This window comes from Macaca mulatta, chromosome 17 (assembly GCF_049350105.2).
Source record: "Macaca mulatta isolate MMU2019108-1 chromosome 17, T2T-MMU8v2.0, whole genome shotgun sequence".
Classification (NCBI taxonomy): Eukaryota; Metazoa; Chordata; class Mammalia; order Primates; family Cercopithecidae; genus Macaca; species Macaca mulatta.
This window is the reverse complement of record NC_133422.1, coordinates 67,796,988-67,820,294: the sequence shown is the minus strand read 5'-3', so window position 1 is coordinate 67,820,294 and position 23,307 is coordinate 67,796,988. Positions and strand designations below refer to the sequence as shown.

General features: G+C 42.1%; 1 protein-coding gene across 4 annotated transcripts in view; it reads right to left on the bottom strand.

Annotated features, from left to right (window-relative positions):
• Positions 1-23,307, bottom strand: part of PIBF1 (progesterone immunomodulatory binding factor 1) — a 278,245-nt gene that overhangs the window by 811 nt on the left and 254,127 nt on the right. Inside the window, exon 18 of one of the 4 annotated variants that reach the window (XM_077974343.1) lies at positions 10,379-10,601. The exons of the other annotated variants lie outside the window; for them this stretch is intronic. Within the exon in view, the coding sequence (XP_077830469.1) occupies positions 10,590-10,601 (12 nt within the window). The 3' untranslated portion in view covers positions 10,379-10,589. Of the gene's footprint in view, positions 1-10,378; positions 10,602-23,307 lie in introns of those variants that run through there. 4 annotated transcript variants of the gene reach the window in all.

Genomic DNA, 23,307 nt, shown 5'->3' with positions numbered 1-23,307 from the left:
AGGCTGTTTACACTATTTTGACAAAATGCATAGACTCTTAAAACCAGGTAAAGTTTATATGCATCTTTAAAGAGGTGTTTGTGTTTGGTTTTTTAAATTCTAAAATACTCACATAGAAGATTTGGCATGACAAAATGCATAGACTCTTAAAACCAGGTAAAGTTTATATGCATCTTTAAAGAGGTGTTTGTGTTTGGTTTTTTAAATTCTAAAATACTCACATAGAAGATTTGGCATGAAATAGTTTCAAATGGGATGTTACCTTTCTCTTTCTCTCTCTCTTTTTTTTTTTTTTTTTTTTTTTTGAGACAGGGTCTTGCTCTGTTGCTTAGGCTGGAGTGCAGTGATGCAAACATGGCTTACTGCAGCTCCAACCTCCTGGGTTCAAATGATCCTCCCACCTCAGCTTCTCCAGTAGGTGGGGCCACAGGCCCCACCATGTCAAGCTAAATTTTTTAATTTTTTGTAGAAACGGGGTTTCTCCATGTGGCCCAGGATGGTCTCGAACTTCTGCACTCAAGCAATCCTCCTGCCTCAGCCTCTCAAATTTCTGAGATTACAGGCTTGAGCCACCATGCCCAGCTCATACTATTGCTTCTCTAAGAGCCTTGTTCTCTTTTTTGGAACATAAAGTTGTTCAAAAGTTATTCCCAAATTTGGTTACTGAGATTTCAGAAATTAAAGTAGAGGGAGGGTGGGGGTGTTTGTCTACGAACATGATATTTAAAACATATTCTAGAGGCGCAGCAAGATGGCTCACACCTGTTATCCCAATGCTTTGAAAGGCTGAAGTGGGAGGATTGCTTAAAACCAGGAGTTCAAGACCAGCCTGGGCAACATAGCAAGACCCCAGTCTCTGCAACGAGTAAAAAGAAGAAACTACCAGGTGTGGTGGCACACGCCTGTAGTCCCAGCTACTTGGGAAGCTGAGGCAAGAGGACTGTTTGAACTCAGGAGTTTGAGGTTACAGTGAGCCATGATTATGCCACTGCATTCCAGCCTGGGCAACAGAGTAAGGCCCTGTTTCAAAAACAAAACATTTTCTATTAAAAATTCAGTAGACAGCTGAATTTCTAAGGATCCACCCCCCAGCTCCCCACTGTCGTGACTACAACTCACACATAAAACATACATATACGCCAGTCTTTATTCTAAATTATTCGGCAGATTGGTACCTGCAAATATTTTTTGAACACTCTGTGTTCAGTAGTGGTCTGTGCAGAGCACTGTTGCAGGTCTTAGAAATACAAAGATGAATAAGATATAGTCCCTGCCCTAAGCACTGTAAGCATCAACTGATAGGTAACCTCACTTCTCAGATACGTTTCACCGCTTTCCTCAGTGAGGAAGGAAGTTCAAACTCCTCAGCCTGGGACCTTGTGCTGACCCCAGCCTATCTTCCCAACTTTGTAGCTCACTATCCCTCCCCTGCTCTTCTCCCATGAACCTTAGGCTCTAACCATATGGATTATTTGTAATTTCCCAAAAGCCCCTCGGGTTTCCTCCAACCCTAATGCCTTTCTTTGAGTACATATGTCATTGATATGATTTGGCTGCGTCTCCACCTTAATCTCATCTTGAATTGTAGCTCCCATAATTCCCACGTGTCGTGGGAGAAACCCGGTAGGAGGTAATTGAATCATGGGAACGGGTCTTTCCCATGCTGTTTTTGTAATAGTGAATAAGTCTCATGAGGTCCGATGGTTTTATAAAGGGGGGTTCCCTCTCATGAGTTCTCTCTTGCCCGCCACCATGTAATAAGTCCCTTTGCTCCTCCTTAATCTTCTGCCATGACTGTGAGGCCTCCCCAGCCATGTGGAATTTTGAGTCCATTAAACCTTTTTCCTTTATCAATTACCCAGTCTCAGGCTGGGCATGGTGACTCACGCCCATAATTCCAGCACTTTGGGAGGCCGAGGCGGGTGGATCACTTGAGGTCAGGGGTTTAAGACCAACCTGGCAAACTTGGCAAAACCCCGTCTCTACTGAAAGTACAAAAAATAGCCGGGTGTGGTGGCATGCACCTTTGGTCCCAGCTACTTGGGAGGCTGAAGGAGGAGAATTGCTTGAGCCCGGGAGGCAGAGGCTGCAGTGAACCGAAGTCATACCACTGCATTCCAACCTGGGAGACAGAGTGAGACCATATACACCACAAGGCCCGGCTGTAAGCCTACCTTTCTCCCAGGGTCACACCAGCTCCCCCAGAAAGAATTACCCTCTCTGTTGTTTTCTTCTCTTTCCCTTTGTATCCCCAGTAAAGCACTTCTCACCATCTGCCTTATACCTGTCGCCCCAAACAAGTCAAGTGGCCCTGTAGGGAACAAATGATCTGATCTTTGTGTTCCTCCTGATGCTTCCTAGGGTCCCATACAAAATAGGCAATCAATACTTGGTGAACCCCATCTTATTCATAATAGACATAAGAGGTAAAATTAAAAATAAAAGTTTGAGGTTAGGCACAATGGCTCATGCCTCTGATCCCAGCATTTTGGGAGGCCCAGGTGGGAGGATCGCTTGAACCCAAAAGTTCAAGACCAGCCTGGGCAATATAGTGAGACCCCCATCTCTCCAAAATAAAAATAAATACATAAATTAGCTGGATTGGTGGCATTTGCCCATTGTCCCAGCTACTCAGGAGGCTAACGTTGGGAGGATTGCTTGAGTTCGGGAGGTCAGGGCTTCAGTGAGCTATGATGGTCACACCCCTGCACTCCAGCCTGGGTGACAGAACAAGACCCTGTTTCAAAGTAAATAAATTAAAAATAAAAGTTTGATAGAATGTCAACTAGCAATGTAGAAGAAATAATAGAGTTAGAAAAATGGCTCACGCCTGTAATCCAGCACTTTGGGAGGCTGAGGCGGGCAGATCACAAGGTCAGGCGATCGAGACCATCCTGGCCAACATGGTGACACCCTGTCTCTACTAAAAATACAAAAATTAGCTGGTCGTGGTGGCATGTGCCTGTAATCCCAGCTAATCGGGAGGCTGAGGCAGGAGAATCATTTGAACCAGGGAATCGGAGGTTGTAGTGAACTGAGATAGCACCACTGCACTCCAGCCTGGCGACAGAGCAAGACCCTGTCTCAAAAAAAAAAAAAAAAAAAAGTAAAGAAAAGTAAAGAAAAGAAAAGAAAAAGAAAAATCACCATTTTGCAACCATCATAGTATTAATTCAGGCAAGAATCAATGGATACCAAAATGACTGGATGAAATTCAGAAGAGGAACAGGCTATATTTACATAGTCTTAAGGTATTTCCCCCATAGATGAGGTATTAATTTCAATGGAAACAAATAGTAACAATGGAAGAGCCTGGCCTACACTACCTTAAACAAATGATCAAAATCAATATCACCATCAATAGGACAATCTGGCTGGGTGCAGTAGTTCATGCCTGTAATCTTAATGCTTTGAGAGGCTGAGGCAGGAGGATTGCTTGAGCCTAGGAGTTCAAGACCAGCCTGGGCAACACACTGAGACCTCATCTTTACAAAAAATAAACCAAAAAAAGAAATTGCCAGGCATGGTAGTGCGCACCTGTAGTCCGAGCTACTTGGGAGGCTAAGGCAGGAGGTTCGCTTAAGCCCAGAAGTTCAAGGCTGCAGTGAGCTTAGATCATACCACTGCACTCTAGCCTAGGCAACAGAGTGAAATACTATCCCTCTAATGAAAGTTTTTTTTAAAAAAGGACAAACTGAGTTTGTCCTTGTCACATTATGAGTTTGCCACATTATGAGTTTCCCAATGTAAACTGAGAAGGATGCAAAATCAATATCCTGGTGTGAACTGAGAAATAATAAGGAATTTATGTACATAAATTTCTAAAAAAAAAAAAAAAAAGCATAACCTGAATCTAATCATGAGGAGAGATAAGACAAACCCCAATTGAGGAACATTCTATGAAAGAGCGGCCTCCACCCTTCGAAAAAAATGTAGATGTTGGCCAGTCACGGTGGCTCATGCCTGTAATCCCAGCACTTTGGGAGGCCAAGGAGGGTGGATCACAAGGTCAGGAGGTTGAGACCACCCTGGCTAACATGGTGAAACCCTGTGTCTACTAAAAATACAAAAAATTAGCCAGGCATGGTGGCAGGCGCCTGTAGTCCCAGCTACTTGGGAGACTGAGGCAGGAGAACGGCGTGAACCCGGGAGGAGGAGCAGCTTGCAGTAAGCCGAGATTGTGCCACTGCACTCCAGCCTGGGCGACAGAGTGAGACTCCATCTCCAAAAAAAAAGAAAAAAAAAAAAAGAATGAAAAAGAAAAAAGAAAAAAATGCAGATGTTGTAAGAGAAAAAGAAAAGTTCAGGGACTATTTTGTTTTGTTTTGTTTTTTGTTTGTTTGTTTGTTTGAGACAGAGTCTCCCTCTGTCGCCCAGCCTGGAGTGCAGTGGAGCAATCTCAGCTCACTGCAACCTCTGCCTCCCAGGTTCAAGTGATTTTCCTGCCTCAGCCTCCCAACTAGTTGGGATTACAGGCATGCACCACCACACCTGGCTAATTTTTATATTTTTAGTAGAGACAGAGTTTCGCCATGTTGGTCAGGCTGGTCTTGAACTCCTGACCTCAGGTGATCCACCTGCTTTGGCCTTCCAAAGTGCTAGGATTACAGGCGTGAGCCACCGCGCCCAGCCAGGCACTGTTCCTTTTTAAAGAAATGGGTAATCCTGGGTTTGGTTCTAGATGAGGGACACAATAAATATTTTGGGGTAATTAGCCAAATTTGAGTATGAACTGTATATTTGATAATAAACCAATACTACATGACTGAACTTGACAATATAGTTATGTAAGAGGGTGTCTCATGCCTGTAATTCAGGCACTTTGGGAGTCTGAGATGGGTGGATCACTTGACGTCAGGAGTTCGAGATCAGCCTGGTCAACATGGTGAAACCCCATCTCTACTAAAAAATACAAAAATTGGCTGAGAGTCGGGGTGGGTGCCTGTAATCCCAGCTGCTCTAGAGGCTGATACAGGAGAATTGCTTGAACTTGGGAGGCGGAGCTTGCAGTGAGCCGAGATGGTGCCACTGTGCTCCAGCCTGCGTGACAGTGAGACTGTCTCAAAAAAAAAAAAAAAAAAAAAAAAAAAAAATTTTCAAACAACCAAATAAAATAAAAATAACTAGTTCTATAAGAGAATATCCTTTCTTTTTAAGTATACACACCCTGATTATTCAAAGGAGGTAAATGTGAACAATTAACTGTAAATCAGGAGAAAAAAGTCTGTGTGTGTGAGTGTCTGTGAGAGTGTATTGTATACATACTGAGAGATATAAACACACACAGAAACAGAGATGCAGATGTAGCAAAATATTAATGATTGGCAAATCAGGATGAAAGTATATGGGAATTCTCAAAAAAAAAAAAAAAAAAAAAAAAAAAGAAGTTTAGCCAGATATGGTGGTGTGTGCCTGTAATCCCAGCTACTCCGGAGGCTGAGGTAGGAGAATCGCTTGAACGCGGGAGGCAGAGGTTGTAGTGAGCCGAGATCGCGCCAGTGCACTCCAGCCTGGATGAAAGAGCAAGACTCCCTCTCAAAAAAAAAAAAAAAAAAAAAAAAAGAATGGGAATTTTTGTATTATTCTTGCAACTTTTTCTGTAGGTTTGAAATCATTTTGAAATAAAACTAAAAACAATAAAAAGAATAAATGTTTGGGGACTTTATTTTAACAGATGAAATTCTGCTGTCTAGGACTGGTCTTCGAGGATTTATATTTGTAGAAGGTTGAAAGTTCACTTGAAGAAAACCTAGCACTAATCCACAGAAGCAATTCCATCTCAGTTCAAACACCTCACTTTCCTCTGTCTCGTCATTTCTCTGTCATGATGGCCTTGATGTCTTGGGTACCACCACAGTTACCACACTTACCAAACTGGTTTTTGTTTTTTTGTTTTTTGTTTTTGAGACGGAGTCTCCCTCTGTTGCCCAGGCTGGAGTGCAGTGGCCGGATCTCAGCTCACTGCAAGCTCCGCCTCTCGGGTTTACGCCATTCTCCTGCCTCAGCCTCCCGAATAGCTGGGACTACAGGCGCTCGCCACCTCGCCCGGCTAGTTTTTTGTATTTTTTAGTAGAGACGGGGTTTCACCGTGTTAGCCTGGATGGTCTGGATCTCCTGACCTCGTGATCCGCCCGCCTCGGCCTCTCAAAGTGCTGGGATTACAGGCTTGAGCCACCGTGCCCGGCCCCCAAACTTGTTTTTATTCTACTCCCATGGTGTGCAGTTTCTGCCATGCAGCACACTAAATGCTTTGAATGTATGTCAATGAAGACTACACACACACACACACACACACACACACACACACACACACGAGGCTCCAGAGCTTTAAACTAAAATGTCAGAAAGAACATTACTGCCTTAATGTCTTTAAAAAATATCAGGATAGACCAGGCACAGTGGCTCACGCCTATAATCCCAGCACTTTGGGAGGCCAAGGCAGGTGGCTCACTTGAGGTCAGGAGTTCGAGACCAGCCCGGCCAATATGGTGAAACCCCATCTCTACTAAAACTACAAAAAAATTAGCTGGATGTGGTAGTGGGCACTTGTAATCCCAGCTACTAAGGAGGATGAGGCAGGGGAATCACTTGAACCCGGGAGGCGGAGGTTGCAATGAGCTGAGAACATGCCACTGCACTCCAGCCTGGGCAACAAGAGAGATACTCTGTCTCAAAAAAAAAAAAAAAGGTAAACATAGTAGAGGCAGTGGTAATAATATGCACAACTCACACAATAAAATACCAATTTTATTTTAATGTAGTTTTGATTAGTTTTTCTTATTTTTTTATTTTTTGACGAAGTCTCACTTGTTGCCCAAGCTATAGTGCAGTGGCGCGATCTCAGCTTGCTGCAATCTCCACCTCCCGGGTTCAAGCGATTCTCCTGCCTCAGCCTCCCAAGTAGCTGGGACTACAGGCGTGTGCCACCATGCCCAGGTACTTTTTGTATCTTTAATAGAGACGAGGTTTCACTATGTTGGCCAGGCTGGTCTTGAACTCCTGACGTCGTAATCCGCCCACCTTGGCCTCCCAAAGTGCTGGGATTACAGGTGTGAGCCACCGCCCCAGACCTGGTGTTATCTTTAATTCTGAAAAGCCAAAAAACCTGCTGTCAAGGATCATGGGGTCTGATCTTAGGGGGGCCACCATTAAATCCCGACATCGCGCACTGCAGTTGTGTTTGAGAAAGCAGATCTGAGGTAGCATGAAATATAGACCCATGCCAGGCGCCAGTTGGACTTTAAAGATATATCTTTCAAATGTGAAAAATACTAGATTCTTCTTTTTATGCCACCAGAAGGTTTTGAGGAAATGGGATCCTTAACATAGTTCACAACATTATTGTTGAGGTTTGGAACCCCAGAGGTAAGGAGCAGGGTGGCCTAATGAGACACCTCAACAGAAGACAGAGCACACACAAAGGATGATTGAAGAGATGCCGATGCAAATTGCCCACAGCGTGTATGTATGAGGCAGAAAGGAGTCATTGAAGATTTTCCTATGACAAAGTATTTTTAAAACAACCAACAGATACGTACTGGAGTAAAAACGCAGAGTCCAGACAAAAGCGAAGCTGCTTCACTTGAATAGAATCCCGTCTAGTTTAAGTTACAATATCTACACATGCAAAATACAAAACTTTATCATGTCCCAAACGCATGGTGAACCAGGAAGAGAGAGATCCCTGTGGACTTTGATACTTGGATTAACCCTTAAAGAAAGCACAAGACTCTGCAAGCTGCAAAATGGTAGATAGGACGAAAGCAGAGGGAATTCCGGCCAAAAACTGGCACGGTGCTTAGGGTTCAACACAGATTACATAAATTGATCAGAACAATTAGCCCATAAATGGATCAAATCAGATTTCTCCATGCTGTGTAAATAATTGATGTAATAAAGACCAGGAGAATTTCTAACATAATGGAAAGTCTTGTGAATCAGTGTGATCATAAAGTTAAAAGACATAGTGCAGTGACTCATGCCTGTAGTCCTAGCTACTTGGGAGGCTGAGGCAGGAGGATTGCTTGAGCCTAGCAGGTTGAGGCTACAGCGAGCTGTGATCTCACCACTTTCTCCAGCCTGGGTGACAGAGTGAGACTCTGTTCCCTGCCAAAAAAAAAAGTTAAAAGACAAGTGACCCCTCTCCCTCAAGTTCCTAAAATAGTAAGTGACTAGGAGAAATTATTTGCAGCAAAAGATTAATATTCACAATTACAAAAGACATTCTTTAAAAAGCTATTTAAAGAAAAAGATAATCTGGCTGGGTGTGGTGGCTCAGGCCTATAATCCCAGCACTTTGGGAGGCTGAGGCAGGAGGATCACCTGAGGTCAGGAGTTGGAGACCAGCCTGCCCAATATGGAGAACCCCTATCTCTACTGAAAATACAAAAATTAGCCTGGTGCAGTGGCTCTCATCTGTAATCCCAGAACTTTGGGAAGCTGAGGCGGGCAGATCACAAGGTCAAGAGATCGAGACCATCCTGGCCAACATGGTGAAACACCGTCTCTACTAAAAATACAAAAAAATTAGCTGGGCATGGTGGCACATGCCTGTAATCCCAGCTTCTCGGGAGGCTGAGGCAGGAGAATGACCTAAACCCAGGAGGTGGAGGTTGCAGTGAGCCGAGATCGTGCCACTGCACTCCAGCCTGATGACAGAGTGAGACTCCATCTCAAAAAAAAAAAAATTAGCCTGGTGTGGTGGTGGGTGCCTATAATCCCAGCTACTAGGCAGGCTGCTGCAGGAGAATTGCTTAAACCCGGGAGGTGGAGGTTGTGGTCAGCCAAGATCGCGCCACTGCACTCCAGCCTGGGCAACAAGAGCAAAACTCCATCTCAAAAGAAAAAAAGAAAAAAAAAAGATAATCCAACAAACAAAAAATTAGGCAATAGGAGTAAGTAGGCAATTCACCAAAAAGACATACAAGTGGCCAATAAACATATGAAAAGATCGCCAGCCCCCTGAGTATCAGGAAAATGTAAATTAAAACAGTAATGGAATAGCATTTTGTTCAACTGATGTACAAAAATGAGAAAGATTCCAGGAGGCTGTAGAGGAAACTGAAAGTCTCATAATGTTAGTAAAAATATAACCTCTTGTGGACTTTGTAAAATATATATCTGTACAGAGGGCAATTTCATGGATCTATTAAATATAAAATTTTGGCTGGTTGTGGTGACTCACACCTGTAGTCCTAGCACTTTGGGAGGCTGAGGTGGGTGAATCACTTGAGCGTTTATATATATATAAAAATATATATATATTTATGTACTATATATTTATATAGTATATATTGTATATATAAATATATATTGTATTTATAAATATATAGTATATAAATATATTGTATGTATACATAAATATATATTGTATGTATATATAAAAATATATAGTATGTATATATAAATATATATTATATGTATATATAAAAATATATAGTATGTATATGAACACACACACATAAAAGTGTCATACACTTTGGCATTCCACTTTTAAGAATTTATTCCTTAAAATTATTCAAATGTGCACAAAGACAGGCATAGCAGAATTATTGCAGCACTGTTTGTAATAATGACAAATCAGCAGCCATCTAAATATCCAACAGTAAGTATGTAATGATGAAGTAAATTACTAAGTGAACTCTAGTACATCCACACCATGTACTACTATTCAGCAATTTTTTTTTTGGAGATGGAGTCTTGCTCTGTCACCAGGCTGGAGTGCAGTGGCATGGTCTCGGCTCATTGCAACCTCCACCTCCTGGGTTCAAGCCATTCTCCTGCCTCAGCCTCCCGAGTAGCTGGGATTACAGGCACGTGCCACCAAGCCCAGCTAATTTTTGTATTTTTAGTAGAGATGGGGTTTCACCATGTTGGCCAGGCTGGTCTTGAACTCCTGATCTCGTGATTCGCCCGCCTCAGCCTCCCAAAGTGCTGGGATTACAGGGGGGAGTCAACACACCCATCCTATTCAGCAATTTTAACATAGTAAAGTGGCTATATCTGTACTGACACAAGAAGATCTCTAGGCTGGGAACGGTGCCTCACGCCTGTAAACCCAGCACTTTGGGAGGCCCAGGCGGGTGGATCATGAGGTCAGGAGTTCAAGACCAGCCTGGCCAAGATGGCGAAACCTCATCTCTACTAGAAATACAAAAATTAGCTGGGTGTGGTGGCTCGTGCCTGTAGTCCCAGCTACTCGGGAGACTGAGGCAGGAGAATCACTTGAACAAGGAGGCAGAGGTTGTAGTGAGCCGAGATCGTGCCACTGCACTATAGCCTGCTGGCAGAGTGAGACTCCATCTCAAAGAAAAAGAAAAAGAAGATCTCTAAAGGCAAAACAAGTGGGGAAAAAAGTCACTAGGTAACACATATTTCATGGTGCCATTTATGTAAATAATTTATATGAAATATACATTGTCTAGAATGGCTAACACACAATTGTTAACAATTTACTGGCAGGGTGCCATTGCTCATGCCTGTAATCCCAGCACTTTGGGAGGCTGAGGCAGGCGGATCACTTGAGGTCGGGAGGCAGAGGTTGCAGTGAACCGAGATCATGCCATTGCACTTCAGCCTGGGTGACAAGATCAAGACTCCATCTTAAAAAAAAAAAAAAAAGTTTTTACATTAGACGGTGTTTGTAATAATGAGAAATCCATGTAGTCACAACTACTTATGAGGCTGAGGCGGGAGGAACTCTTGAACCCAGGAGGTTGAGGCTGCAGTAAACTATGATCTCACCACTGCACTTGGGCTGGGTGAGAAAGCAAGATCCTGTCTGTAAAAAAGAAATCAATAAATGGGCCAGACATAGTGACTCACACTTGTAATCCCAGCAGTTTCGGTGGCTGAGGCAAGAGGGTTGCTTGAGGCCACGAGTTTGAGACCAGCCAGGCCAACATAGCAAGACCTTGTCTCTATTTTAAAAAATGAATAATAAATTAAAAAACAATAATGCAAATAAAATAAAATAAAGATACAAAGAGAAAGAAAGGCCTTGTGTTTACTTGTTTAAAAAATGTTCGACCCTCACAATAACTGAGTTTAGTTTCTTAATCTACTCCACAGATGCTGCAAGATATAAAGCTACTGGCAGCAGCGCCTGAAAATAAACCAGCAGAATGATCAATGTGATGCTTGCTATGTAGCATTTTACAAAGTCAGTTTAGGAAAGGAAATCTGATCCTTTCAATTTTCCTGCCCAATTATTTTCAGCTGATATATCTCTGGAAAATCTCTATCCCTTCCACCATGAATATTTGATTAGGTATATTCATTTTTTTCCTCCATAAAGCATCTTATTTTACACTTCGCCTTGTTTGTTTGGTGAGGTGGTTAAATGTGTGTGTTTGTATGACCCTGGTAATATGTCATCATTGGAATTATAATATGCTAATTTTTCAGACATTTAGAAAAACTAAAGAGAGAATACTTAATACCAGTGCCACCTCAATTCAGTGATATCAGTATACAAACACACTGGCCATTGTGACATGTGGCAACAAAGTCCAGTATGTTTAATGTTTAAGAAGCCAAGTCAGCCGGGTGCGGTGGCTCACACCTGTAATCCCAGCACTTTGGGAGGCTGAGGCTGGTGGATTACGAGGTCATGAGTTCGAGACCAGCCTGGCCAATATGGTAAAACCCTGTTTCTACTAAAAATACAAAAATTAGCCAGACGTGGTGGCGGTCTCCTGTGGTCCTGGCTACTCCGGAGGTTGAGGCAGGAGAAACGCTTGAACCTGGGAGATGGAGGTTGCAGTGAGCCAAGACTATGCCACTGCATTCCAGCTTGGATGACAGAGCAAGACTCTGTCAAAAAAAAAAAAAAAAAAAAAAAAAAAAAAAAGAAGAAGCCAAGTCACATTTTTTTTAAGATGGGGTCTTTCTTTGGTACCTAAGCTGCCGTGCAGTGGCGCAATCATAGCTCACTGCAGCGTGGAACTCCTGGGCTCAAGCAGTCCTCTTGCCTCAGCCTCCTGAGTGTAGCAAGGACTACAGGCGCATGCCACCGCGTCTCTCTGGCTAATTTTTAAAGGTTTTTGTACAGACAAGGTCTCTCTTTGTTACCCAGGCTGGCAAGTCACTTCATAGGAACTCATGTTTTGCAAAGATACAGGCAATAACACATTTTTTATGATAGCTTGGTAAATCCCTTAAAAGGGAGAGGTTTATGGAAGAAATGATAACGCTCTAACTACATGTGTGTGGTTAACTCCGTTTCAGCCATTCAAGGTAACTTCTACCTATATTTATGGGCTTGATTGCATAATGTATGGAGTTTGCAGGAAGTACCTGGAAGATAAGGTTACACAGACAAGTTATTTAAGTTTGAATATAAACCACAGCTCATGCTGGGAAACTAGTTTGTAGACAATTTTGTAACACAAGTGAATACGTCATTCATTTTCTTTTAATATTTTTCTTATCGCATAGTTAACATTAGGAGATTAATCATTGTTTGAATGTGCAACATAGTAAGTTAACAGAAAAATGTGGCATCAGGGATTGATTAGCTGAAAAGTCAGTGAGTTACATTACAGAAGTGAAGATAAAGACTTGATATTTAAACCATCCTAAACAAATGGATGATTTGCATATATGATGATGTCCCACTAGACAATGGTTTTCTTCATGAGCGTCATTTAGTAATAAGACTCAGGTCTACTGACAAATATTGCTTCATCAACATATCATTTGCTGCAAGAAATGACCTTTTATGGTTAATGTGTAACTGATTACTGTTCTTCCTCTATAGTAGCCTACATTTTACAGTAGAGAAATACACTGTGTACACTTAGTGCCCTACAACACTAAAACATGTCAAACTGTGGTGGTATACCTTCACATATTATGATATTTGGCATTATGCAATGGTTATGGCACATTTGCAGTGGGTTCACCCTGTGTTTCAGCTCTTGTTGTATGCAATAAAACTTTTGCCATAATAGTTAGATACTTAGAAAAATCAAGACTATTTTTCTTGCAAATTAAGAAAAAAAGAACTAAAACCTCTCATGGAGGCAACAGAGGTTTGAAAGATAATGTACGTAGAGGAGAAACTACTCCATTCTAATGCAAGCAAATTACCCTAAAATCTTTGGTGTGGAAAATTAAAACTAATGATATGTTCACATTGTAATGCAAAATTGCCTGTAACCTATTTTCCTAGTGTGAGATGCAGCTTTTTTCAAACATAAATAACGTGTCCATTTAATAATTTACTTTTCTCCATTACTGCAAAGAAAAAAAAAAAGACATTTACAATCGCTACCTTTCTATTCCATTAATTGTCAAGAACAATCCAAGGGAGTTCTGTTATTTTCCCTGTGATAATTTTAACAGATCAAACAATTTCTTTTTAACAAGTTTTCATATATCTGAGGGCTCTATCTTTTAAATGAATGTAAGTAAAATGTGCCACCTTATTAAGTTGGAAATGACCTGTTATCTGTTATTTCTTGACCTTGCAGAGGTTTACAGTGACAAATGAATTAACCAGGTGAGGGAGAGTGTTTGCTAGTGACTCAGTCACACTCTATTGTGTGGGATGGCACCTAGCAAAGCATTTAGATTAGGCTGGGGAGGGAACGAAGCTGCGTACACTCTCTCCAGCTTCAGGTAAACAGGATTATTGTTTTCCGTCCCTGCTGTTTGGAATGAATGCAATGCTGCAAAGCTAATTGCTGCCATAATTAGGAAAAAAAACCAAAAACCAAAAACCAAAAAACAAAACAAAACAAACAATCAAAAAAAAAAACAAGAAGAAGAAGAAGAAGAAGAAGAAGAAGAAGAAGAAGAAGAAATGACTTGGAATGTGTTAATTCAGTATGCTTTAAACCTCAGAGATGTCATTTTTCCTCATACGCAGGCAAGGCTGGCTCTATTCATAGCTCTTTAAATGGTAAGTTTAAATGTTAACATAATATTGAAAAAAAATGCTTGGAAGGTAGCAGTTGGTAAGTACTTGGTGTATAAAATGCTGAATGGTGGTCATTATTAGCACTGTAACCAGGTGAGTAGAAAAATCCCATTCTGGGACTTAATACCATGTACAGTAACAAATGCAATCAATTGAAAGCTTCCTCTTAGAACAGGCCTTGCTGTGTGCCCAGGCTTTGCCACATACTATTTCATAAAAGATGCAACTTTCAAACCACCTCCACATAAGATTTCACTCTGCTGTTGAGAAATTCTTCCTCATATCTAACTAAATCACCCTATCTGCAGTTTAGCAATTCTGTTTCCTCACATCTTCAGCAACATCTAACATTCTGTATTAACATATATCTTCTGCCGGGTACGGTGGCTCACACCTGTAATCCCAGCACTCTGGGGGGCTGAGGAAGGTGGATCATGAGGTCAAGAGATCGAGACCATCCTGGCCAACATGGTGAAACCCCGTCTCTACTAAAAATACAAAAATTAGCCAGGCATGGTGGCTTGTATCTGTAGTCTCAGCTACTCGGGAGGCTGAGGCAGGAGAATCACTTGAACCCAGGAGGTGGAGGTTGCAGTGAGCCGAGATCGCGCCACTATACTCCAGTCTGGTGACAGAGCAAGACTCCTTCTCAAAACAGAACAAACAAACAAACAAACAAAAATCACACACACAAACAGACAAAATAAATACATATGTCTTCTTACAACAAAAAACTCAGCCTAATACCACAAAATCACAAAATGCACATAGAAGAACTGAAAAAAAATTTATCCCTCCATATGGTACTTATGTACTCTAACTGGACTGTTGGTTGCAAATTTAAAAATAAAATGTGGGAATTAGAGATTGTTTGAGTTGTGGATTCCCATGTGCTGTTTCTAAATGTGAAGTCTTCGTAAAACAGCCTCCTGAGCTGCCAGCATAATTACGGTGAACAGATTAGCAAGGACATCTCAGTTAAGGCTCTGCATGTTGTTCTTTGCTTTATAGGGAAAAATTAAGCATTTTTAAGATTTAAATCTTATTCTTCAATAAGATAACTTTTTTGACCTACATGAACGTTAATGGAAGCACTAATAATTATAGCTTTTTGCTGCTTGGCCTAAAACAATCTTTCTACTGTAATTAGATTTGAAGGGGAACTAGGAAAGACTTTCCATAAAATGCTGTCACAAATTCCCTCCAAAACTGCTTGCCTGTAATTAAGGTGCATTTACAGATCTGATATTCCTTAAAAGAAACATTAACATCACAAAGACCAATTATTCATGGTCAAACAAAGGGGATTCAGATTCTCTGATCAAAGCAGTAATCTCTTTTACAATTGTTACTTTTGAAGTATCTTCAAACAGAACAAACACACATTGACTAGGTAAACAGGTATAGCTGTGGGCTAATTTGTTTTTTCCAGGATCAGATTGTTTTCCCCCAAGACTCAAACATAGTAAGGTATAGACTGTTTTCCATTCCAAACCCTAAACTGCTGATGCTAAGGAGTAACGTTAAAAGGGAAAAATCTCAAATATGGTTTTTACTATTAAAACTGTTGTAAAGATAATCATATATATCATATATATTTTTATTTATTTATTTTTATTTATTTTTTGAGACGGAATTTTGCTCTTATTGCCCAGGCTGGAGTGCAATGGCATGATCTTGGCTCACTGTAACCTCTGTCTCCCAGCTTCAAGTGATTCTCCTGCCTCAGCCTCCCAAGTAGCTGGGATTACAGGCATGGGCCACCACACCTGGCTAATTTTGTATTTTTACTAGAGGTGGGGTTTCACTATACTGGTCAGGCTGTCTCAAACTCCTGACCTCAGGTGAGATCCACCCACCTTGGCCTCCCAAAGTGCTGGGATTACAGCATGAGCCACTGCGCCCAGCTGGTGACCTTATATTTTTAATATAACCTTTACTTTTTCTCAAAATTGCTTGTTTTAAAAAATGTCAGCAAGCTTTTAAAGTGATCAACGGCAGAAAATTAGACATTACAGGTGGTTACGTGAAAGAGTACTGAATTTGGTTTGCGAAAATTTGAATTTGAGTTTCAGTTTCACCTTTCTCCAGCTGTAAGGTGTTGAGTACATTCCTTAACAACTCACACCTTTCCCTACAAATGTAAAATCGGGCTAATAGCACAACTCTAGCTAGGCTGTGGTGAAGGTCATATAATGGACACACCAGGACAGGAGTAGGCCTATTTTAAAAATTAAAGCATTATCCAAATAGTATGGAGATTTAAATAAGAATAAATGTTTTTTTTGTTTTGTTTTGTTTTTGTTGGTTGGTTGGTTGTTGCTGTTGCTGTTTTTGAGACAGGTTCTTACTCTATCCTCCAGCCTGGAGCACAGGGGTCTGGTGTGATCATGGCTCACTGCAGCCTCGACCTCCTGGGCTCAAGTGATTCTCCTGCCTCAGCCTCCCAAGTAGCTGTAACTATAGGCATGTGCCACCACGCCCAGCTATTTTTGTTTGTTTTTGGGTTTGTGTGTGTGTGTGTGTGTGTGTTTTCTTGTTTACCAGTTTATTATAAAGGATACTATAAAGGTATAGATGAATGGGCAGCTGAAGAAGTACACAGGGTGAGGTCCAGCAGGGTCCCGAGCATAGGAGCTTCTGTTCCCATGGAGTTGGGGTGCACCACTCTTCTGGCATGTGGATGTGTCCCCAACCTAGATGCTCACCAAACCCCTTGGCTGCTGCCCAGTGCAATGCTGTAGCCTCATAATGGTCCTTAGCATGAGGATTAGCCCTGCCTTCTAGTAACATGACAGCAATCTCATGCCTATTTTTGAAAGCTGCATAATGTAGGGGAGTGTAGCCATTTTGATTGACAGCATTCACTTGAGCACCTTTTCCCACAAGGGTTTTTACAATCTCCTCCCAGCCAGCAGAAGCCGCAATATGAGAGGAGATCAACCTGCATCACCTTTATCATTCACTGGCACTCCAAGGTGCAACAAAAATTCAACAATTCCTGTATGTACAGCTGAGCATGCCCAGTGCATGCCGTTCTGCTGTCCTGGTCAGTGCTAGTAGTTAGGGATTTATCAGCCAGAATACTCTCCTTGAACTCTTCCAGCTTCCCACAGTAGGCCAGGTTGCAGACCATTAGGTTAGATACACACCCCTACATTTTGCTTTCCCAGGAACTCGTGTGTGTGTGTGTGTGTGTGTGTGTGTGTGTGTTTTGAGACAGGTTCTCACTCTGTCACCCAGGCTGGAGTGCAATGGCACCATCACGGCTCACCACAGCCTTGACCTCCCGGGCTCAGGTGATCCTTCCATCTCAGCCTCCTGAGTAGCTGGAACTACAGGTGTGTGCCACCACGCCTGGCTATTTTTTTTATTTTTGGTAGAGACAGGGTTTTGCCATGATGGTCTCAAACTCCTGGGCTCGAGCGATTCGCCCACCTCATTCTCCCACCTCATTCTCCCAAAGTGCTGGGATTACAGGCATGAGTCACTGGGCCCAGCTAAGAATACACATTTTTAAATCTCATTGTTTCTCTGGATAAACATTCTTGAAGTCCCAATGAGTAAAAAGAAAAACAAAAACAAAAACAAAAAAACTTTACCATCTTGTAACAGCTTATGTTAAACGTGCTTTAGGAAACTCGAGCTCTGTGACTCAAGAATATTCTAAAGCGCTTTACAGAGCCCTTTAAATCTCCAAAAGAATCACAATAGTATGAAACGTATGTCAAACATTTGACAGTACAGCTGTTTTATCCTGAGGCTATTGGCGGAACTAGTGTTCCTTCAAAAACACTTTGGGAATTGCTGTCTTTTAGTTGAGTAGGGAGCACTTAGATCCTCAAGCAAATCTATTTTTTTTTTAATTCTAAAAAAGCAAGTCTATTTTTTAAGGCTGTACCATTTGGTATAAGATTACAGTTAATGGCCGTAGAGTGTCCTAAAGTCAATCGCAGCATAAGGAGTTTGCAAAAATTTACCATGTGAGTCTATATATCTAGCAGCTCCACCACTTATAATGAGTGACTTTAGGTAAGGTTTTAAATGTATCACAGCCTCAGTATTCTCATCTGTAAAACAGGGAGAATATTTACTGCACAGATTGTGGCAAAAATAAATAAAGGTAGTTGGCACAGTGAGCTTAATAAGTGGTAGGTCAAATTTTCTCATTGTTTTAAAGGAAACATCTAGGTTAAAAGAGTGACCTTCCCTAGGTCACATAGCAACTCAGTGACATGGTTAGAAAGATACCAGGATTTTGGAAGCTTCTCACTATTGCTTGAATCCACCTCTATTAAGATACTAGAATAGATTATTAAACAAGTGATTTGTAAGAAGGAAAGTAATAACCACTAGAGACCAAAGTTATTTCAATACGAATGAGTTGTGATAAACTAAGACAAGCACTTAGAAAGAAACAGTGCTATTAAATTGGTAGCCTGGGGGGATGCCAGAGGCACGAGAAAAAAATCTTTGGTTATTCTTTTTCTCCTCCCATCCCCTCCAGGGGTGGGGGAGGGGATGGAGATTGCAAAAGGAAGGGGGTTTCATCTTTAGTTATTCTGTGGAATAAGATGGTGAGAGTGAATTAGCCCACAAGCCTGTACAATTTATTTCTTTTTATTTTTTGTTGTTTATTATTATTATTATTTTTTATGGTGGTGTGGTGGGCACGAGGGCTCCAAGCATCACTTTTTAAAATCTAGCTGAATGTTCCTAACAATTTATTTATAGCTCTTTGAAATAACCGACCCAGAGAGTGATTGATTTCAACTTATAAAGAAATGTTTCACTTTTGTCACAAGGCTTCCTATTGAGTTCTTCCTCGACAATTTTTTTTTTTTTTTTTTTTTTGAGATGGAGTTTCACTCTTTTTGCCCAGGCTGGAGTGCAGTGGCGTGATCTCAGCTCACTGCAGCCTCTACATTCCATCTCAGCCTCCCAAATAGCTGGTGACTACATAGGGCAAACTAGAATACATCTATGTAAGGGTGGCCAAGTCGTGAGGAGTTGAGAAGCCAAAGCACACAAAAAGCAAATGATTTTGTGACATGCATTGGATAAATTCCTATTTATTTATTTTTCAGGCAGAGTTTCACTCTTGTTGCCGAGGCTGGAGAGTGCAGTGGCGCGATCTTGGCTCAACGCAACCTCTGCCTCCCAGGTTCAAGTGTTTCTCCTGCCTTAGCCTCCTGGGTAGCTGGGATTACAGGCATGCGTCACCACGCCCGGCTAATTTTGTATTTTTCGTAGAGATGGGGGTTTCTCCCACTTGGTCAGGCTGGTCTGGAACTCCCGACCTCAGGTGATCCACCTGCCTCGGCCTCTCACAGTGCTGGGATTACAGGCGTGAGCCATCATGTGCCTGGCCTTGTTTTTTCTTAATTTTTATTTATTTATTTATTTTGAGACAGAGTCTTGCTCTGTCACCTAGGCTGGAGTGCAATGGCGCGATCTCAGCTCACTGCAACCTCCACTTCCTGGCTCAAGCGACTCTCCTGCCTCAGCTTCCCGAGTAGCTGGTACTACAGGCAGGTGCCACCATGCCCAGCTAATTTTTTGTATTTTTTAGTAGAGACAGATTTAGCCAGGATGGTCTTGATCTCCTGACCTCGTGATCCGCCCAGCTTGGCCTCCCAAAGTGCTGGGATTACAGGTGTGAGCCACCAAGCCAGGCTGGATAACTTCTTTTTCATATGTCACTGCGTTTAATGCTCTCTATAACCTATTAGGCAGGTACGATTATTACAATTTCCACACCCCCCCACCCAAGACAGAATGGATTCTGTCACCCTGCCTGGAGTGCAGTGACCCGATCACAGCTCACACCACAGCCTCCAACCCCTAGGCTCAAGTCATTCTCTGACCTCAGCCTTCCATGTAGCTGGGATTATAGGAGTGCACCACCACACTGGGCTAATTTTTATTTTTTATAGAAACAGGGTCTTACTATGTTGCTCAGGCTGGTCTTCAAATCCTGGGCTCAAGGGATCCTCCTGTCTCAGCTCCACAAGGTGTTGGAATTATAGGCATGACTCGCAAAGCCCAGCCTAATTTTTTGAATTTTAAAGATGAGCAACTACGGCTTAGTGGTCACACATGTAGTAAGAGGTGGTGCTGGAATACAAAACTGGAAATATGAAGACACAGAAAAGGGATTACTTTTAATCACCATAGCTTCCAGAGACACATTAATGCCAATGGATATAGGATCAAGGAAATACTTAGCTGATGGATAGTCCACAAAATAACTGCCATGTACTCCAAAAATACCAATGTTAGAAAAGACAGATGGAAGAATTATTCTAGATTAAAGAAGGTGTAAGAGACATGACCGCTGAATGCAATGAGTAATCTGAGACTGACTTCTCAACAGAGGGCATATTAGGGCAGCTGGGGAAATCTCAATAGCATCTTTAGATTAGATAATCGTATTGTATCAATGTTAATTTCCTGATTTTGATCATTGTACTATGTTTACGTAAAAGAATGTTCTTATTCTTAGGAAATGCTCATTGAAACATTATCAGTAAAGTAAAATCGTATCTGCAAAGTACTCTTAAAAGGCTCAGGGGAATAAACAAGAGACAAGGAAAAGGATAAAATGATAAAATGCAAACATTTGGAGAATCTCAGCAAAGAGCAAATGAGAATTATTTGCATGATTCTTGCAACTTTTTTGTAACTCTGATATTAAGTCAAAATAAGAAGTTTCTAGGCCGGGCGCTGTGGCTCATGCCTGTAATCCCAACACTTTTGGAGGCCAAGGTGGGAGGATTGCTTGAGCCGAGGAGTTTATTACCAGCCTGGGTGACGTAGTAAGACCTCATCTCTACAAAAATCTTAAAAAATTAGCTGGCATGGTGGCATGCACCTGTGGTTTCAGCTACTCAGGAGACTGAGGTGGGAGGACTGTTTGAGCTCAGGACTTAGACCAGGCTGGGCAACTTGGTGAGACCCTGTTTTCACTAAAAAAAAAAAAAAAAAATTGCCAGATGTGGTGGCACACGCTTGTAGTCCCAGCTTGTTGGGAGCCTGAGGTGAGAAGATCACTTGAACCCAGGAGGTTGAGGCTGCAGTGAGCCATGATCATGCCGCTGTACTCCAGTCTCGGCAACAGAGTAAGATCCTGTCTCAAAAAAAAAAAAAAGTTTTTATGAGGTCCACCTAAAGTCCAGATACTTGGAGGCTGCGGCAGGAGGATCTCTTGATCTCAGGAGTTCAAGTCCACCCTGGGAAGAATAGTGAGACTCCCATCACTATTTAAAAAAAAAAAGTTGGCTGGGCATGGTGGCTCACACCTGTAATCCCAGCACTTTGGGAGGCTGAGGTGGGCAGATCACCTGAGGTTGGGAGTTCAAGACTAGCCTGGCCAACATGGTGAAACACTGTTTCTACTAAAAATACAAAAATCAGCTGGATGTGGTGGCAGGTGCTGTAATCCCAGCTACTCGGGAGGCTGAGGCAGGAGAATTGCTTCAACCCGGGAGGCGGAGCTTGCAGTGAGGCAAGATGGCGCCTCTGTACTCCAGCCTGGGTGACAGAGTGAGACTCCGTCTCAAAAAAAATAAAAATAAAAATAAAAAATAAAAAATGTTGGCCGGGCACGGTGGCTCAAGCCTGTAATCCCAGAACTTTGGGAGGCCGAGACAGGTGGATCATGAGGTCAGGAGATCTAGACCATCCTGGCTAACACGGTGAAATCCCGTCTCTACTAAAAAATACAAAAAACTAGCGGGGCGAGGTGGCGGACGCCTGTAGTCCCAGCTACTCGGGAGGCTGAGGCAGGAGAATGGCATGAATCTGGGAGGCGGAGCTTGCAGTGAGCTGAGATCTGGCCACTGTACTCCAGCCTGGGCGACAGAGCCAGACTCTGTCTCAAAAAAAAAAAAAAAAAAAAAGTTAAAAAGCATTTAAAAAATATGTAGGGCAGTAGAGCAATGAAAAAAAATTTAAGAGGAAATATTCTGTAAATAATTAGTAACAGGAATTGAGGTAGAAAAGACTTCAGGGGTTGTAAAGGCTACAGAGGAAGATTTGGGAATCATTCATGAAAATGCATGACAGCTGGGCGCAGTGGTTCATGCCTGTAATCCCAGCACTTTGGGAGGCCAAGGTGGGTGAATCACCTGAGGTCAGGAGTTCAAGACCAGCCTGGCCAATATGGTGAAACCCCATCTCTACTAAAAATACAAAAAATTAGCTGGGCGTGGTGGCGGGCGCCTGTGATCCCAGCTACTCGGGAGGCTGAGGCAGGAGAATCGCTAGAACCTGGGAGACGGAGGTTGTGGTGAGCAGAGATTGTGCCAAGGCACTCCAGCCTGGGCAACAAGAGCAAAACGCCGCCTCAAAAGAAAAAAGAAAAGAAAATGCATGACAGTAATTGATGGATTAATCTCTAATTCATTCAAAAAATACTTTTCAGCACTTAAATCTTTAAAAAAAAAAACAATTTAGCTTGGGCAACATGGCGAGATGCTGCCTCTACTAAAAAAAATAGCAAAAAAATTAGCTGGGTGTGGTGGTTCATGCTTGTGGTCTCAGCTCCTTGGGAGGCTGAGGCAGGAGGATCACTTGAACCCAGGAGGTGGAGGCTGTAGTGAGCCGAGATCATGTCAGTGCACTCCAGCCTGGGCAACAGAGTGAGACTCTGTCTCAAAAAAAAAAAAAAAAAAAAAAATAGAAAAAAAAGAAAATTAAAAAATACAGTTGTACAACAATTAGAATTTATTGATACCTATTTTTCCAAACTGGTGGAGACTTTTTGGTTAAATAAATTAGTCTTCACTGACTCTTGGGAGGAACGCTATGTTTGAACAGAGACTAGAAAGGTATCTTGAGAAGAGGAAGGGTGAAAAGAACATATTACAATAAATCAAGATATGAGGCCAGGCGAGGAGGCTCATGTCTACAATCTCAGCACTTTGGGAGGCTGAGGCAGGAAGATTGCTTAAGCCTAGGAGTTCAAGACCAGCCTAGGCAACACAGTGAGACCCCAGTTCCGCAAAAAAAAAAAAAACACAAAAAACAAAAAAAACAAATTAGCCAGGCGTGGTGGCTCATGCCTGTAGTCCCAGCTACTCAGGACCCCAAAGCAGGAGAATGGCTTGAGCTGAGGAGCTGGAGGCCACAGTGAGCCATGATCACACCACTGTACTCCAGCCTGGGGGACAGAGACCCAGTATACAGATTTCATTTCTTTCAAATTATGTTTACTGTTGTAGAGATGTCAAGAGTTCAACAAATAGCACCTCTCTTTTCAGGCAGTGGAAGACGAAAGAGAGGTTTAAAACATTACTTTTAAATTTAAAATGTTGGAGGTCATAGTTTAGTGTGAAGGCCAAATGGGCTTGAAGCACCCCCACTTGCACCCCCAATGTGTC